An 18,662-nucleotide genomic window follows, 5' to 3' on the forward strand; every position below is an offset into this window, starting at 1 on the left:
CTAATCACAGACCAAATAAATAGTATATCATATTCTGCATTTTTTCCTTCAAATAACCAGCTAAGCATATCTAATTAAACTTCTTGATACCATATATGCTAATGATGCACAAGGTTCAGGCTCGTGATTGAGTTCAAGATACTCTGAAATTACAACAACTAAAAAGAATACATAATATACAATGGGCATTTTTGTTGAGCCAGAGAAAGGCAAACAAAAAATGAAAAGGAGAAATTCATCCTGTTAGAAAGTCTCACATCGCCTGTCTTAGTTCTTAGGATACAGTTTATATATCTGTTGGACGACTTCAACTAGTATCAGTTGGTTTTAAGTTTAAAAGGAGAAAGGTTTATCAATTGATTTTAAGTTGAAATCTAACATGTATCATGAGTCTCCTTAATGTCCAACAGATATATATAACATTCAAATGAATAACCATTGCAACAAGGGTAAATTCTGATTCAAACATTCAAGTTCTTCCTTATACAAACAAAACAATAAACAAGGATGAAAGAAAAGGAAAACATATTTTCCAACAGAAGCTCTTGGAAAACAACAAACAACTTGCTCTCATTTTTTTCACCCAATTAAATTTTTCCTTTTTGTACCAAATATATATTCTTAGAAAAATAACCCTCCTCAATTTTTTGGGTCTTGCTCTGCACTAACACTAAGTGTTCAAATCATTTTAATTGTTCCCCAGCCAAGTCAAAACGGCATGTATCCATTGATTCTGTTGGTGAATGCATAAGATGTTTATTTAAAGATTTTGAAAAGTGTTTTTCATCGGTTATATACAAAACTTTAAATCAAAGTGGAGATTATCGAGTTGAACCAGATTGCTATTTTGTTCGTTGGAGGAAAGTTTTTAGTTTCATCATTTCTCATTGGTGGAACTGAACTATGTCAATGAGACCAGAACATGAAAATTTAAAGATGGAATATTGAATAAACTTCTAGTAAACTATCATTTTAATCCTTAAAATTTTTATTTATTTTAATTTTTGAGAAGGCAAAACAAATTTATTGATCAAAAGCATTGACTTGACCACAAGATGTGACCATTCAAAGGCAAACATTACAGAGATTGATACTGTCATTTTCTAACAGCATCATTGACCTACCAGAGCTGATTATAGCATATTAATTAAAACATTTCTGCATAATACTGTGTGTACCTATCTGCTGCAGACTAGTAACAAAAAAACACAGGACAGAATATACCCCCCTCCTTACTACCTTCTATACACACTAAAGAACTCCTCTTAGACAAACATCCTACATTTACTGAATCCTTAAATTTTTATCCCTGCCCTAGCCACACCAATATCTTACAGTCATCACTGAAACCAAAAACAGTCCGACCTTAACTTGCTAACTGCTCAAATTGTGGAGTGTTATTATAGTAGTCTCTAAGATTAAAAAAAAATGTCAAATAAATCTCTGAAATTGAAATTTGTTAATCATATTAGCCTTCATGCTAGTTATGTTTGGGACTATAATTATAGTAAGTTGTAAAATTTAAGAATTATAATGCTAGTAAGTTGTAAATGTTAGGGACTAAAATAGCAGTAATTTCAGTTTCAAGGATTTATATGGCATTTTCTAATTCCAAGGACTAGCATGACATTGCTTCACAATTTCAGGAACTAAAATAATAGTTTACTCAATAAACTTCTTAGTCCAAGATAGAGAAAACTTCTCGGCTCTAATAATACCTTTAGTGAAACTTATATTTACCTCACTTCACCAAGGGGATCTAGCTTAGTTGGTTGAACAAGGTGTGTGAGTATTGTAAATCCTCAGTAATGTCTTTGATCCCTATAAATAAAAAAATATTTGCCACACTTCAAAGAGACAGATGGCACTTCAAAGATGTATGGATTCATGGATTTGACATAGTTCAATATTTTAGTTGTAGATTTGGGTTCTGTTTCCTTAATCGTCTTCGGCTCTTATCTTGTAAAGCTATTATATAGCTATATCAGATTATCAGTAATAGTAAGATGTCATTCCCAATTGTTGAACTCTGATCATAACAGTAACCAGTCTTATTTCTCTTGATCGACTAAACCACTTAGGATTAAAGTTTCGAACATGTTTGGAAGGAGTCAATTAACAATGACAAAAAAAATGGTAGTGCAATCACCTCCTTCATAGCCAAGCTTCTTTAATATTACACTATTTATATATATTTTTTAATAAAATATTATATTTTAAAATTAAGATAGTAAGAATTTTTTTATTATTTCAAAGATATCCTCCATTGAGATAGTAAGAATTCATGATTAGGATTATATCATTTCACATGGAGGATATCTTTCTTGCAATCATAACAAAGATTTCAGAATATACAGTGGATCCAATTTTACACTGTGCTCAATAATTGTGTTTTTTCAACAACTTTGGTAAGAATCTTCCAAATGCCAAAGGAGAATTGGAATTGAATCAAGACAGTGTAAAGGAACGAGTTAGAGAAGCCACTAACAGGACTGAAAAAATTGAACCAGCCGTTGAGAAGTGGCTGAAAGATGTTGAGAAAGTCTTACAAGAAGTGCAGACGTTAGAAGGAAGGATTTTGGAAGTACGAAAAAGTCATTTCCGAAGTTAATGCCAATATTTCCTTGCAGAAGAAATAGCAAGAAAGATAGAAAAAATGACTCAGCTCAATCATAATAGCAAGTTTGAGCCATTTTCTAGTAAGACAGAACTTCCAGGCCTGAAGTACCATTCTTTCAAAGATTTTGTTCTTTTCAAATCTACAGAGTCGGCTTGTAATGAGATTTTGAAAGCATTAATAAAGGATAAAAGTTTTCATATGATTGGACACCATGGAATGGGAGGATCGGGAAAAACAACTTTGGTGAAAGAGGTGGGTAAGAAAGTTGAGGAGTTAAAACTTTTTGAGAAGGTTGTCATGGCAACGGTATCTCAAACTCCAAATATTAGAAGCATCCAAGAGCAAATTGCTGACAGAAGGGTTTCCCGTTAGAGGAAAAATCAGACATAGGTAAAGCACGAAGACTATCAAAAAGATTAAGTGGAGGCAAAACTTTTCTAATCTTGGATGATGTATGGGAAAAGCTAAACTTTGAACCTATAGGTATTCCATTCAATGAAAACAACAAGGGTTGTGGAGTACTTCTTGTAACACCCGTAACTTTAATAAGTAAATAAGAAAATAATAAATTAATACATAAATAAATAAGAAAAAAATAAAATAAAAATTATTAGGTCATAAATTCTCACTATATAAGCCAAATGTTAACCTATAGTAGCTTTTTGTAAAACACATTATGTTCCTTTCTTCTTTTCTGACACACAAGAAGCCTAACAGAGCAATTAGAGCTGGAGCTCTAGAAAGCACCACAGACGCCACCATTGTTAACAGAGAACATTTAAGCGACTACCTCGAGGTAAGGGATGAGTTACTCACACTTGGGGATTAGAATGAACATGTGTAGGGATCCCTAGATGATCAATTTTTGGGTTATTTTGGGGTGTTTATGAATTTAATTATGTTTTCATGTTTAATCGCGGATTGAGTGTGTTTGATGAACCAATTGGTGTTCTGTTGCGAGTTTGTTGTAGAATTGATGTGTTCTGTTGCAAGTTTGTTGTAGGATTGATGTGTTTCTGTGTTAGGTGTGTACCTTAGGAATTAGAATTCTTTATAATTAGCATAAAAATTGTGTGGTGGTGATTTTGTTTATACCAGATATGTTGGCCTTTCAATCTTGTTCTTGTGCTAATGTATATTGTGTCCAAATAATTATTTTTACACCGCAGTGTATACGTGTACATATATATTGATACTATTTTTTTTACAAACTGTATATTTTATTTCACGTGGGTGATTTCTTATCATGAAATTCATAGGTGTAGGGATTGTTGGATAATTGAATTGGCTAAAATCATTTAAAGAAATTAACTAAAGTTGTATTCACATTGTAATTAGGCATTTTCTTGATGTTGGCAACTTAGTTGAAATATATTTAAAATATAGGTATACATGTTGTTCATAGAAATCAATATGAGTATATATTTTATTGTTATATATAATTTGTATTTACTTAATAATATATTTGATATTATTGTGATTACTTTATATTAATATATATTTAATACTTTTTATATGTTATATATAATATGTACGTTTACGTTTACGTTAATATATATTTTGTTATATATTTTGAATATAATATACTTATATATATATTTTACGTGTATTTTATAGTTACTTGTTTATAAGCCATGAAGTTAAATATTGTATGTTATTATTATTATGATACATTGTTATCTAATTGTTGAGTATATTTTATAATTAGTTAGAGTGTGAAATGTTAAACTGTAGACATGAAACATGGTTGTGAATGAGTGTGTGATTGATATTTGTAGTGATATTACTTGTCATGTGAGTTATGAGTTATACAGTAACCCGACCAGTGTGTACCTTGAGAGAACTTTTATGTGCAGTGTTAAAGAAAATTGTAGGATTCCTAGTTAGGATCCTGAAGGGTTAAACTATAGCACAATTTGTTAAATATGTTTGAAATATAAGAGTAAGGTCGTGGGTATGATATAACTCATAAACAGTGTCTGCGTGCAAATAAAAAAAAATATTTTAGGGGTTGGACCTGAATCAGGAAGGTGAGGTCCAAACGGATTCTTCGGAGTCTAGGCCTTGGGGGTAAAGATACTCGGTTTGAGTGCTCCTTTAAGCCCATGTTGATCCCATGTGGTTGGGGCATTCTCGCAAAACAGAGTAACCCTGACTGGTCACCTTATGATGTTACTTAGTGAGAGTGATCGAGTATACCCATTGTGTGGTGTGCTTTGTCATGTACTCCTAAGCGCCCCAGTGTTGTTTTTCACTGACATGGTACCACATTGCATATAGGCTTGAGTCTTAGTATAATTGTTGCATAACGCTTGTGTTTGAATTTCATTGAGTTAACAATTGTGGTTGATGTTATTTTATGGAGTGTGTAAACTTGAATGGGTGTGAATAATGTGTGCGATTTTGTGCAGTAATGTTATTTATATAAATTCAGCTTTAAGTATTATATGTTTCACATGCTCTGATGTTTTATTATATACGAATGTGATAACTCACTCTCGGTGTGTGTTTGTGTTTGGGCTGATTGCCACTTTGTTTCAGGTGAGCCTTCATATGATGAGTCACATGCTAGAGATGGAGAGACTTAGTCTGTGATAGGGATTATGATTTACTGAATGATATAATTGTGTTATACTTTTCTACTTTAGTTTCTTTTTATTATTTATTTAGAGTGGACGACCTTGTTTTGAGCCGGGATAATCTTATCTTTTATTAAAAAAAATAATATTCTATTATGTTTTCACTAAGTGGATGTGAACCTTTATCCTTTTGAATTGATTAAATTAAATGTGTTTAAAAAGAAAAAAATTATTAATTAATTTTGCATGTTTTTTTCCTTCTTTTATTATTATGTGTTTATAATCTTTTAATTAAATTTTGTATGATTTATTTAATTAGTTAGTTATAATTGTAAGGGTAGAGGGTGTCACACTTCTAACAACTCGAAGTAGAGAAGTATGTACTTCTATGCAATGACAAAGTATAATTGAGCTCAATCTCTTAACTGGCGAAGAAGCTTGGGATTTGTTCGAGTTGTATGCAACAATAGCTGATAACTCCTCAGCTGCTTTAAAAGTTTTGGCAACAAAAATTGTTAATGAATGTAAGAGATTACCTATTGCAATTGTAACATTAGGAAGCACACTAAGGGGGAAAACTTTAGAAGAGGGGAGTTGGCATTATCAAGACTTGAAGATTCTAAACCATTGGATATTCCAAAAGGCTTAACAAGTCCTCATGTTTGTCTTAAATTAAGTTATGATAATTTCACAAATCGATTAGCGAAATCCTTATTATTGTTGTGTTCTATATTTCCAGAGGATCATGAAATTGATTTGGAAGATTTATTTTGATTTGGAAGAGGATAGGGCCTAATTGGGACTTTTGAAACTTTGGAGAAATCAAGAAGGGAGATGCATGCAGCTATTAACTTCCTCAGGGAGTCTTGTTTGTTGTTGCATGCCAAAATTAAAGAAAAGGTGAAAATGCATGACCTGGTTCGTGACGTAGCCTTGTGGATAGCATCTGAAACGGGTCAAGAAATTTTGGCAGGTGATGCAATGGATCCATGAATCTTGGTACAAAGTGATAACATAAAAGATAAGAAAGCAATAATATCCTTATGGGATTTGAAAAATGGTTTGCTTCCTGATGACCAATTGAATTGTCCAACAACACTTGAAATTTTCTTGCTTCATTTTCCAAACAATGGCTTCGAAGTATCAAATGTGTGTCTTGAAAGGTTGAAAATGCTTAAAATCCTAGGCATTCTTAAGATCTGACTATGGGTGGATTCTAGATTATTATTATTATTATTATTATTATTATTATTATTATTATTATTATTATTATTATTATTATTATTATTATTATTATTATTATATATGTTTGAAAGAAATATAACTTTGTTACTGCCACGGTCATTTGAGTCAATAAAAAAATCTTCATACTCTGTGCTTGAGAGGTTATAAATTAGGTGACATCTCCATTTTGGAAAGCCTACAAGCACTTGAGATTCTTGACTTGCGTGGTTCTTCCTTTGATGGAATTTTAGCATTAAAGAAATTGAAGCTTTTAGATTTGCTCTGCAGTGGGATTGAGAAAGATATTGCTTACGAGGTTATTGGGAGATGCTTGCAGCTAAAGGAATTGTATTAGTTTTTATTGCAATATAAAAACGACTTTCCACATAATGTCACTTTTTCAAGATTGCAGAGGTATGCTATAATACAATATGGTTCTGAAACACACTCCAACTTCTGGTCGCTTGAAACTTTGAAAAGGCGTAGACTATCTAGAGTTTTATGCTTAGATGGTTTCAATGCTTCTGCTCAATCTTTTATATCATTACCAAAAGGATCTCATTCTTAGAGCCGAGTACTTTCATTTGATGACACTTGAGGGAGGTTGCAAGAATGTAATCCCATCCATAGATCCACAAGGCATGAATCAATTGATTTTCTTATTCCTCAAATCTTGTCCAGAGATTGAATGCCTCTTTGGTAGTACCAATGCTAATCTGCTTATGACCAAAGTTGTGTTCTGCAACCTAGTTACCTTAAGGTTGAGTCGTATGCATGGTCTGCAAGAAGTGTTTAGTGACCCCTCTTCGCAATGCTTTCTCAAAAATTTACAAGAGTTAGAGGTAGAAGAATGTAGACAATTGCATAGCATATCCTTTCCTAGGAACTCAAAGGTATGCAGTTTTACAGAATTGAAAATAAATGGTTGTCCGATGCTAACTTCTCTCTTCATGCCATCTAGTGTCCAAACTCTGGAGCTGCTAGAGGTTCTGGAAATATACGACTGTAGTGAATTGAAGCGCATAATAGAAGAAGTGGAAGAAGGGAATGTTGAATATGTTAGCAATCAAAGTCATATTTCTTTGGCGCTCCCAAAATTAAGGAGTCTTTATGTTTACGGATGTCACAGATTGGAATATATATTCCCTGTGTGTTTTGCTCGAGGGCTAGTAAGTTCAGAATTATTTGTTAATAATATATTAAGATGATCAAAATCGACAATTTATAAGACTAGAGGATCAAATCTTACAATTAAAATTTAGAAAAACCAAAATCATGGATTTAAGAAACTAAGAGATGAAAATTACAATTTAACCTAAATCTTTTCTTCCAAATAAATAACTGTTGTAGGACTTTTGGTCTCTATGTTTTGTCAAGCTTGGCCTATATACGGTTTTAGACTCCTTAATTGTTATTGCACGCATTTAATTCTTATAGTTTTCCAATTATTCAAATTAAGTCTCCTATTGCAAAATTTCATCCAATAATGAACAAAAGTGTAACAAAGGTGTGACCTATCATTGAATTTTAATACAGAGAAAGAAAATTCAGGTCAATCATGCATCTTAGTCAATTTAGTGATTTCAAGTGCAATACAACTCCGTTTTTTTTTTATTGCAGGGCCTTAATCCAGAAAAAACAGCTTCAGTGTCACTTGTTTCGTGATCTTGAAAGCTCAAGGAATGTTCCGAGTTTGTTTCCAATAACATATTCCTCTTGTAGTTTGTTTGTAGTTTGTGTATCACAGTTGTGTAGCTAATGCAAACCAAATAGTTTCACGTGAATGTTGTGTAAGGATTCAAGGTTAAGCATGAATTATTTACTTTATTCATCATAAAACTGTTTAAAGCAGCATTTTTGTAAACCCTGAACTTGCTTTCTGTACAAGAAACAGTGAAGTCATAATGTAAATTCAATCAACTTGCAGTATTTATAAATGAAAGCATCCAGATTACACATTAACAAAACATTGTTTTTTATGTATTATAACTAACATACTGATAGATATCAAATCAAATACATATCTTACACTTTACTTCCATTAATCCACAACAGAAAATATTGTCTACTACCATAATATACTCCATACAAGTCTTAATACATTTTATAATTTACCAGTCATTAGCTCCAAGATTATGCTTTCTTTCTGAAAAATTTGGAGCTGGTTTTTTCTAGCTTTTTTGTGACACATTTTCTTGCTTCTTCAACTAGTTCAACTTTCTCTAACTTGCTATCAGCATCCTGAACAAACTCATTCTTCTCTAACTTGTCTGAACCACCAATTTCATTTATACCTTCTTTCGACTTCCTTGTATTGTTTGACAGCTTTATAGATGCCTTTGGTTTCTCAGTTTTAATTTGCACTTTCCCTTTTGAATCAGCAGTAGCAGGATATTTAGATTTCTTTGGCGTATTTTTCTGAGAAAATTTAGTTTCCTTATTAGTTGGATTTACTCCCTGTGGTTTCACTTCGTTGTCAATGCTGCTATCTAGAAGATATTCCTGAGAACTCTCTGATTCCTTAGTTTCATAAACTGCAGCCTGTTTTGGCTTTTTTGTCTTACATTCCGATTCAAGATTACAGGCAGCTTTTGGTGCTTTGGTTGCACGCACATTTCCTTCTTCCTCTAAAATATTATTTCCCTTTTCTTCAACTGAATCTGGAAATGCTCTTACAATATAAATCTGCAGTAATAACATGTTAGGTTCATTATTTATTGTTAATATATTATCTATAAAAACAATTAGAGGAATTGTGACACACTTCAGTTCACATCACATACTTGGCATGTTTACCAAATAAAGCCCAAAAGCTGATTTCTGGCAACACCAAGACAAAATGGTGTTCATAAATTGATAATAAATGTGTATTATAGTACCAAATCAAGAAAGTTATTTTGCGGGACAACTAGTAGAAAAGGACTATGAAACTTGAATACAATTTTTTTTTACATAAAGATCAAATGTTAGTTCGATTGTTAACCTATTGAGCAAATTACAGAACATTCCTTGAGCCTTTATCAAATTACACATAGTCCCACCCTTTTTATTTTCCTACACTAACCTCCCTTTAAGTTTGAAAACATTACACAAACACCCCCTTATATGGTTGAAAACATTACATTGACACTCCCTCAACACCCCCTCAAATCTTACACTAACATCCCTACAAGGGAAGTGAAAGTAATGGTTAAAAAAGCAAGGGGTGCTTGTGTAATTACACGAAACCTCAGGGGGTGTTGCTGTAATTTGTTCAGTAGGCTATGTCAAGACAAATAAAGCATGTCCTAGCACACAAGACTTAGGCTCTAGCATATTATAGAATTGAGCCTGGATAGAGGAGAATATCAAGGGATTTCCTCCATCAGTTATGTGAAGCATGTCACCTCAGCAAACATTAAGATGCTTTCCTATAAATGAGACAAAACCTCAAAATGATTAACAAGGAACCAATGAATTTTGATGAAGCTATGAAAGATGCAATCAGAGACAAACCATGATGAAAAAGATAACTTGGGAATTATTATTTTCCCCCCAAGGGTATGAATTATAGAGATCTCTATAGTTCTGCACAAGCAATTGCATATCATCAATTGTTTGTCATGATTGAAGCAAGCATTACAGATAGTGTATCATTGAATTAATATCATTTAATTAAAGAGAACAAAAGGGAGACTCAATGCACAATGATCCCACCTTATGGGGGTCTGGGGAGGATAAATGTACACACTTACCCCCACAGCCACAAGTGAAGAGGCCTGTAGGATTTAAACCCATGACCAACAGGTCACAAGGCAGCAACCTTGACATTGCACTAAGGCCCACCCTCATTTCATTAAAGCAAACATTGTGATAGATACTCATTATTAGTTAGTTAGTTGCATAATAGTTAGTTAAGTTTGTTTATGGAAGAAATAAGGTGTGTTTGTTGCAAAAACAGGGCACAAGGCTCCCAACAGCTAATAGTGTGATTGTTATTTCCATTTTGAACCCCTCAAACTGACACTGAAGCCAAAGCTAGAAATTGTACTTCTCACAAAATGGAGCTTTGGAATGTGCACCAACTGAATCTAACACAAACACGAACATGCTTTAAACTTGATACCAATTGAAAAGAACTTTAGAGGAACCATATCATAAAATCTAGTCATTGTAACAGGAAAGCCCAAAGCCTTATAAACTCCAGAGTAAATTGTAACTGGATCCTAACATATTGCAAGGTTTATAACATTGTGAAGAAACCTCTAGTCAAGAAGAAATTCAAAATTAAAAGTGTGTGTTGTAAATAATTTAAGAATTCTTAAATTAGGAGTTCTTTAGTTGTAGTCCACTTCAAAGTATTTCTCTTCCCCTAACAATCCAAACTTAAATTTTACTTTTTTCTAATCAAGATAACCTCAACCTTGATTGATAATAGATTTCTCAAACATTATAAAACAGACTTCTTTACCAAGCTGACATTTTTTTCATCATTAACTGGCATTTTTACCAAGCTAGTTTTAAGGGTTGAAGAGCTTCTATGCGGCTTATTTGGGCTTATGAAAATAACATAATTATTTCAGTAAGTTTCTTTGTAAAACTTATGGCATAAACTCACATGTTAAGAGTTTATTGAATAAGCAATTATTTATGTTCTTTACCCAAACTCATCCTTAGTTATTCTTCAAATAATGATGATAGAGCAAGTATAACAATTGTAGGGCTCAGAAGTTAAAAGAGGGTTACAATGGAACTGGTAACATAAAGAACACCTTAAATCTTGAAGCTTCAATCAATTCAAAAACAAGGGCATCACCATCATCGAGTTTATGATCCAATGCAAATGCTCTCCAACCACCACTAAGCCCAGCTCTGTTGCCAATGTAAACAGCCTCATATTCTGAGCCATTTTCATCTTCTAAAACCATGTCATGTAAAGTTTTTGGCAGATGTTCCTCACAAAATTTAGAAGGAAGACCCTAGCAGAATCAAATAAAATAATATAACAGGAAGAATAACTTGTGTTACATTTATTATAACAAAAAGAGCCAGCAGCAGGTTGAGTACATGCAGGTCATACAGAAAACTACAACCTACCAACCAAAAGCAGCTATAAACATGAGACCGAACCATTGACTTGATAAATGATGGATTTGATGAGTTCAAATTGATTTGGATTGCCTCTGCAGCCTCCAGAGCACAAAGTCTTTCCTCTTTTGTTGCTTCTTTGATTTCATCTAGAGGCCTCGCAATGTAACTGAGTCCCATAACTGTTATTAATATTTCATCAGCAATACAGAAAAGTCATTAAGTAATTAACTACCTTCCCCATGATGAAGAACTTGACCTTGACCTCTTCCGCAAGGGTGGAAGGTCTATGTTCACCTGTGATAGAAAGAAATACACACTGTCAACTACAAATTTTGGGTGCTCAGTATCACGCTTAATCATTAAAAAATAAATATACAGAACAAGATGGGAGTATTTATTCAATTTTTTAGGGGAATTCTTGGGTTCTTCTAAATTGGTGATTCCCATGCATAGTTAATTACTATGCTCTTGGAAGTTAGATTTTGACTCTTGACAAAATCTACATTCACCTTTGAAAGAATGAGGAGCCAATTTTTAAATAAAGGGAGCATGCTAAGAGTTGAAGAATAATTTTTACATTCACCTTCTAAATCTACATTCATTAAGTAAAATAATTTATATTTTTAGAAGAAAAATCACACCACCACTATATAAAGAGAGCATGTTAAGAGTTGAAGAATCTGTTGGCGGCTGAGATTTTTCCTGCTATTATATTAAATATTTAAATATCTCTGCAGATTTTGTGGTTGCTTGTAAGTTTGTTAAAAGGTTGCTTGTGCTCAGAAAAAAGCAACTTGTAACTGTTTGCTAATGATGCCTGGTTTTAGTTGGCCATAATTTGCTATTTATTTCACCCAATCAAGAACTTGTTAAGTTTTCTATTTAACCTCTAGCTGTAACAGTTCAAAGTGTGAAAAATCTGAGTTACAAATCTGAAATATATCATATCAGTTTTTGCTCCTCTCTTCTTCTTTATACGTTTATATTTGTGTTGTCTTTATGTTCTGTTTTTGTTTTTCTAACATAGTATCAAGATCTTCATTGATCTTTAATGGTCTATGAGAGAGTGAAAATCAGGGTTAGTGAGGAAGAGAAAAAACCAAAAACATAGTGAGAGAAAACCCATACAAAAAAGAACCTTCAAACACAAAAATGACTTCCAGCAGTAGTTCTTTACCTTCACCTCCTATATTTGCAGGGGAAAACTTTCATTTGTTAAGACTTGAAGAATCTATTGGCAGTTTTTTCCTGCTATTATTAGTATTATGTTAAATATTTAAATATCTCTACAGATTTTGTGCTTGGTTGAAAGTTTGTTAAAAGGTTGCTTGTGCTCAAGAAAAGCAACTTGTAGTTGTTTGCTAATGATGCCTTAGTTAGCCATAATTTGCTGTTTATTTCACCTAATCAGGGACTTTTTAGTTATTCTATTTAAGCTCTTGTTGTAACAGTTCAAAGTGTGCAAAATTTAAGTTACAAATCTGAAATATATCATATCAGTTTTTGCTCCTCTCTTCTCTTCTCTTCTTTATACGTTTGTATTTTTGTTGTCCTTATGTTCTGTTTCTGTTTTCCTAACATGGCATCAAGAGCTTCATTGATCTTTAAGGGTCTCTGAGGGAGTGAAAACCAGAGTTAGTGAGGAAGAGAAAAAACCAAAAACAGAGTGAGAGAACCCATACAAAAAAAACCTTCATACACAAAAATGACTTCTGACAGTAGTTCTTTACCTGCACCACCTATATTTGCAGGGGGGAACTTTCATTTGCGGGCTGCAAAAATGATGACTTATCTTAGAGCTCAAAGTTTGTGGGATACAATGGAAAATGGAAGTAACCCACCTTCATTACCAGAAAACCCGAAAATAGCTCACTTGCCATTATACAGGCAGCACTACATGATGATGTATTTATCAAGATTCTAACTCTTGAGACTGCAAAAGATACACAGGATCAATTGAAGGAGGAGTTCCAAGAGACTGAAAGAACAAAAAGAATCAGGGACTGAACTTGAGAAGGGAGTTCAAAGCTGTGAAAATGAAGGAAAGTGAATCTGTCAAAGATTTTACTGACAGGCTTTTAAATGTGGTTACACAAATCAGGTTGCTTGGTGAAAAGCTCAAGATCAATGAGTTGTGGAGAAAATTTTTGTGTGTCTCTTCCAGAGAGGTTTGAGTTGAAAATTTCCTCTCAAAGAAAATAAAATTTTTTCAGAAATATCAATTGCAGAGCTTTTGAATGTTTTGCAAGCAACTGATCCTAGATGACGGAAGAAGACATTGAAGGTGCTTTTGTGGCACACACAAATGGAAAAGCCCAAAGCTAAAAAAGTTTTGGGTAAAAGCCATTTTTTGAGGAGGAAGAAGGCAACAAGAAAGGAGGAGGTTGGAAAAAAATTTCACCTTACCCCCAAGCATCAAATGTAGGGCCTACAATCAGTTTGGTCATGTGGAGAAGGTTTGTAAAAATAAAGCAAACCAACAGGCACAACAAGCCCAAGTTGTTGAGCATGAAGAACAAATTGAGGAGCATTTATTTGTTGCTACTTGTTGTCCAGCAAGTAATACCAAAGAAGTGTGGCTTAGAGACAGTGGGTGTAAAAATCATATGACCCACAATGCCTAGCATTTTCAAGGAATTGGATCAGTCCTACTTCTCCAAAGTCACCATTGGCAATGGTGAATGTGTTGATGTCAAAGGCAAAGAGTAGTTGTTGTCGAAACTCCAGAAGGTACAAAATATATTTCTGATGTGTTATTTGTGTCTAAGGTAAATCAAAGTCTGTTGAGTGTGGGACAAATGCTAGAAAGGAATTATTCCTTGTGTTTTAAAGATATGAGTTGCACTACATTTGATCGTTTTGGATGTGAGCTAATCTCCATTGAAATGAGAGATAAAAGTTTTCCAGTGGAATGGAAGAAAAAAACCATGCATGTTGTGCTAAAAGAAGCTGTGAAGTTGAAAAACATGTCATATAAGGAAGAGGTATTTCAGAATCTAAAGTGTGATTCAAATGGGTCTACAACAAAAGTTGCTAAGAAGTTGGACCTCTTTGACCACAACAAACTGGAAGAGAAGAAGGAAAACAAGTTTTTGGAGTTTTATGGTGAATCTTTTTTTGTGGGTTATGGAAGCTGCAACAATTTTGGCCATTGCTTTGGAAAATGCAATAGGTAAATCTCTTGATTGGAAAGATTTTGTTGGGATTTTCACACTCCTTATCAAGATAAAAATAAATTTCATAGAGGAGTACAATGTTGATAAAGTTGTTGCAACTGTCATGACTTCTCTAGCACCAAAAGCTAAGTTTCTTCGAGATCAAAAATGGATTAAGGAGGTTGCAAGCATTCTCATTTCAAATGGTATAATTGCTGTTAAGCAAGGGGATGCAGATGTTTTTTTCTAGTTGAAGGTGATCCTTCATAGATGTGGGAATGAACTAAGATCAAGGCTTGTAGTATTGAAGAAAAATCTCAAGAAGTGTTGGTAGTTGAAATTTTACCTGTTGTCATATTAAAATATTTAAATATCTCTGCAGATTTTGTGATTGTTTGTGCTCACAAAAAGCAACTTGTAGCTGTTTGCTAATGATGCCTAGTTTTAGTTAGCCATAATTTTCTGTTTATTTCACCCAATCAGAGACGTGTTAGTTTTTCTATTTAAGCTCTTGCTGTAACAGTCCAAAGTGTGCAAAATCTAAGTTACAAATCTGAAATATATCATATCAGTTTTTGCTCCTCTCTTATCTTCTTTCTATGTTTATATTTTTGCTGTCTTTATATTCTGTTTCTATTTTTTAACAGAATCCAATCCAATCTCCAAGCATTGAGAGTCACCTAGAGGGTGGTAAGATTTTCAAGTTTTCACAGAACTTGTAATTTTATTGAGATAGTGAATATTTCGTTTGAACATTTCCATGGACACAGGCAGATGCTGCTCAACCACATAATCATGTCTCTTACAGAATTTTCTTTGTGGCATGTGTGTACTCCCATCATCAACTATTGGTGTGTGTGCATTTTTCCAGCAGAGAACAAATCAATTCAAGCACAGATTCCTAGTATACATTTTTCTATTAGGCAAAATTACAAAATTGATCCCCCATTTTATCTCCAATTTCGGGTTTGGTCCCCCAATTTTTTAATTCACAAATTTGGTTTGACGACCACATGTCATGTTTTGATTGGTCAATGAAAGCAACAATGTATTTCATCTTTCATGGAATTGATATCCAATCAGAACATGACACTTGGCAGTCAACGTCACTTGCTAACCGTGAACGTCCAATTGTGGCCCGCCCGAGGGACAAACATTGCACGATTTTACAAAATAGAGGACCAAATTAGTGAATTAAAAAACTGGGGGACCAAATCCGAAACTAAAGATAAAGTGGGGGACCAATTTTGTAATTTTTCCTTTCTATTATATCCAATGGTACTAGCTTAAGACAATCCAGTGTCCAACCCAAGTTGATAATTTATTCTTTCTTGAGTCACATGCTTGTTGTCTGCTCCTGCATTATGGATTTATGGTAGTTTGAAAGACAATATTACTTACATCTTCACGGTATGAACGAACTGGGTTTCGCACACGAGAAGATCGCCTAGGTTCCACTTCAACATTTGTCTTCTTTGTTTTCTGTTTAGGAACATGACGCTGCACAGGGCAAGATGGAAAAATTAGTCAAATCAAATCCTGATTCTTTGCAGAGAGAAACCAAAAAAAAAAAACAAGTTTACCAGCTTCTTCTTTGCAGAACTTGCGATTTCAGTCAAGTTTTTTGAAATCCTCGAAATTCCCAAATCCTTGAGAGCAAAAAGTGAAACCAAGTAAATTGAACAGTCATCAAAACTCAAAACAGAACAGAACAGAACACCATATATACCAACAACAGTACAAGAAAAAGTTAGGCATTTCAACTCAAACAACATGAAAAGTCTCTACACATGCACATATGCTGCTCACAAAGTTTAAGATCTTATAAACAAAGAAAGAAAAAAAAAAGAATGGTGATTACCTCAAACCTCTTTTTGTTTTCTTCAAGTCTTTGTTTTCTAGCCTCTTCATAAGTGTTGTTGGAGCAACCCTTTGCCATCTGCTAGTGCACAAGACAAATTGTGATTACTTATATCAAATGTCACAAAAAACCTCACTAACTATTATCTAATAGAACAAAACAAAACAAATGTGAAATGATTTCCAATGGCATGTCTTAAAAGACAAAAGCTGAAATCTTTTTTAAGTTTCCCGCTTATTTTTTCTATATATAAAAAAAAAAACTATGTAAAGAAAACGGATTCATCTAAAAACTTCGGTAACAGTACCAAAACTAAAATGGGTCCAGCACAAATTACTGAAATTAATTCTAAGTTGGACAAGATCGGTTTTTGATATCTTTGGAGGTTGTGAAATATATGAAAGAATCCAACTTTGCTGAGCAAACGCAGTTGAAGAGTGTTGAGGAAATGCAGCAAAAGAAATTGGAGTAAGAAAAGAAAGGGAAAATGGTTATTACCGAAAAGGAGAGGAAGGCGCAGTGAACTGAAGTACTGAACTTGCTGCTTTCGGACAGTATGTAGAAGGTGGCAATTTTTTATTTTCAAATTTCTTGTTGCCGTTGCCTACTTTAACACAATAATAATAATAATAATATAATGAATAAATGAACAATTTCGTATGAATAACACTCCCTTCTAAGTCTGGCAAGATGGAGGAGCTCGTCTAGTCTATGAGCTAAACGTGGGGTGGAAATAGGTTAGGTTGGCCTACAGGGATCTACGACCTGACCTACATAAAGTCTAGTCTGAACTGATCTATTTAATTAAAAGACAGATTCAAACTTTTTTAAAAGCCTATTAAATTAAATAGATCAAGCTTAAACTTATTAAAAAACCTTATAAGCATGATAGGCCGCCCAATATATATATATATATATATATATATATATATATATATATATATATATATATATATATATATATATATATATATATATATATATATATATATATATATATATATATATATATATATATATTATTTTTAGGGTACCAATATATAATATTATTTTTTGGATACAATTAATTTTTTTTTAAACTATCAATTACACTCCATAACTTTTATTTTTATAATCAAGGACTTTAATTACAATTTAGGTGTGAGTAATGTGTCCTTTTATATTTCTCATTATTTTGATTGACTTTCATTTTTCTTTAACTTTCCTATTACATTCATACCCCATAAAATATTAAATATTTATTGTGAAGAAGACTTTTAAAAAGGTTATCAGGTCAGACTTTTAAAAAGGTCAAGCCGAGCCAAAATAAAAGTCTTTGATAGGTTATAGGTCAGACTCAGGCCTCAAAGATTCATCGTAGGCTAGGCAGAGGTCTTTCAAAGCCTGGTATGGTCTATTCACACCCCTAGCTAAGCGCGAAAAAATAGATTGGATTGGACAAGATATAGGTCTCAATTTTTTAAGTTTAGTCAGATCTGGTAGCTCATTGGATTAGTCCATATTGATTCTTTTTTTTTTAATTTATACAAATTCAAAAGAAAAAAAAATTTAAAAATATTCAAAGTAGGCTTAATTGAATTCTAGTCAATATTTTTTTAGTCCAATGTCCCCTAAGGCTAGCAAAATGGACGGGTCAGCCCGGGGAGGCCTAGCCTGATTCATCGGGCCACACATTGAAAATGGATCAACCTAGGTCCGATCCATATTTTTTTGGATTGGAATTTCTCAAGTTCAGTCCTATGTCAGGTTGTCAAGCCACCTGGCCTATTTGGTTCAATTTAGAAATTAATAAAAAAAAAGTTAAAAAAATTGATTCTATGTAAAAAAAAATCAAAGACAAAATATATCATGCATTTATTCCGCCTAACAAGTATAGACAAACGCATTTAAATTATGTTTAATGAATACTTAAATTAATAATAATGCTTTGGGATTGTTACTTCTTGTGAACATTTAATTTTATGTTTAATGAATATGTTTTACCTTTTAAAAAATATAAATTGAATTTAAAATTATAAATTATATTAATAAGTTACTATATTTTATTTAATATTTATTATATATTACTATCAGGCCATTTGATCCATCAAATTAAATAGGTTGAACCAAAAAAGACTCTTTTTTATTCAGACTGACTTTTTTTAAACCCAACA

The 18,662-nt window shown here is 32.9% G+C and overlaps 1 protein-coding gene and 1 pseudogene across 4 annotated transcripts; one reads left to right on the forward strand and one right to left on the reverse strand.

The window, feature by feature from the left end:
* Nucleotides 1-2,308: 2,308 nt before the first annotated feature.
* On the forward strand, nt 2,309-8,088 carry LOC113000728 (probable disease resistance protein At1g61300; annotated as a pseudogene).
* Nucleotides 8,089-8,352: 264 nt separating this feature from the next.
* LOC100786265 (putative B3 domain-containing protein At5g58280) lies at nt 8,353-17,101 on the reverse strand. 4 transcript variants are annotated; one of them, XM_014769407.2, is made up of 8 exons: nt 17,008-17,101; nt 16,510-16,587; nt 16,232-16,297; nt 16,050-16,148; nt 11,726-11,787; nt 11,533-11,659; nt 11,175-11,381; nt 8,353-9,108 (listed from the first exon to the last, which is right to left on the reverse strand). In XM_014769407.2, the coding sequence occupies exons 2-8, from the start codon at nt 16,585-16,587 to the stop codon at nt 8,557-8,559; spliced, it is 1,191 nt and encodes a 396-aa protein (XP_014624893.1). In that variant the 5' UTR covers nt 17,008-17,101; the 3' UTR covers nt 8,353-8,556. The 4 variants fall into 4 exon arrangements, with proteins under 4 accessions (XP_014624893.1, XP_014624887.1, XP_014624894.1 ...); XM_014769401.2 differs by having other exon boundaries at nt 11,500-11,659; nt 17,008-17,096; XM_014769408.3 differs by lacking the exons at nt 16,050-16,148; nt 16,232-16,297; nt 16,510-16,587; nt 17,008-17,101 and adding an exon at nt 12,003-12,066 and having other exon boundaries at nt 11,500-11,659.
* Nucleotides 17,102-18,662: the final 1,561 nt, after the last annotated feature.

This window comes from Glycine max, chromosome 2 (genome assembly GCF_000004515.6).
Source record: "Glycine max cultivar Williams 82 chromosome 2, Glycine_max_v4.0, whole genome shotgun sequence".
NCBI lineage: Eukaryota > Viridiplantae > Streptophyta > Magnoliopsida > Fabales > Fabaceae > Glycine > Glycine max.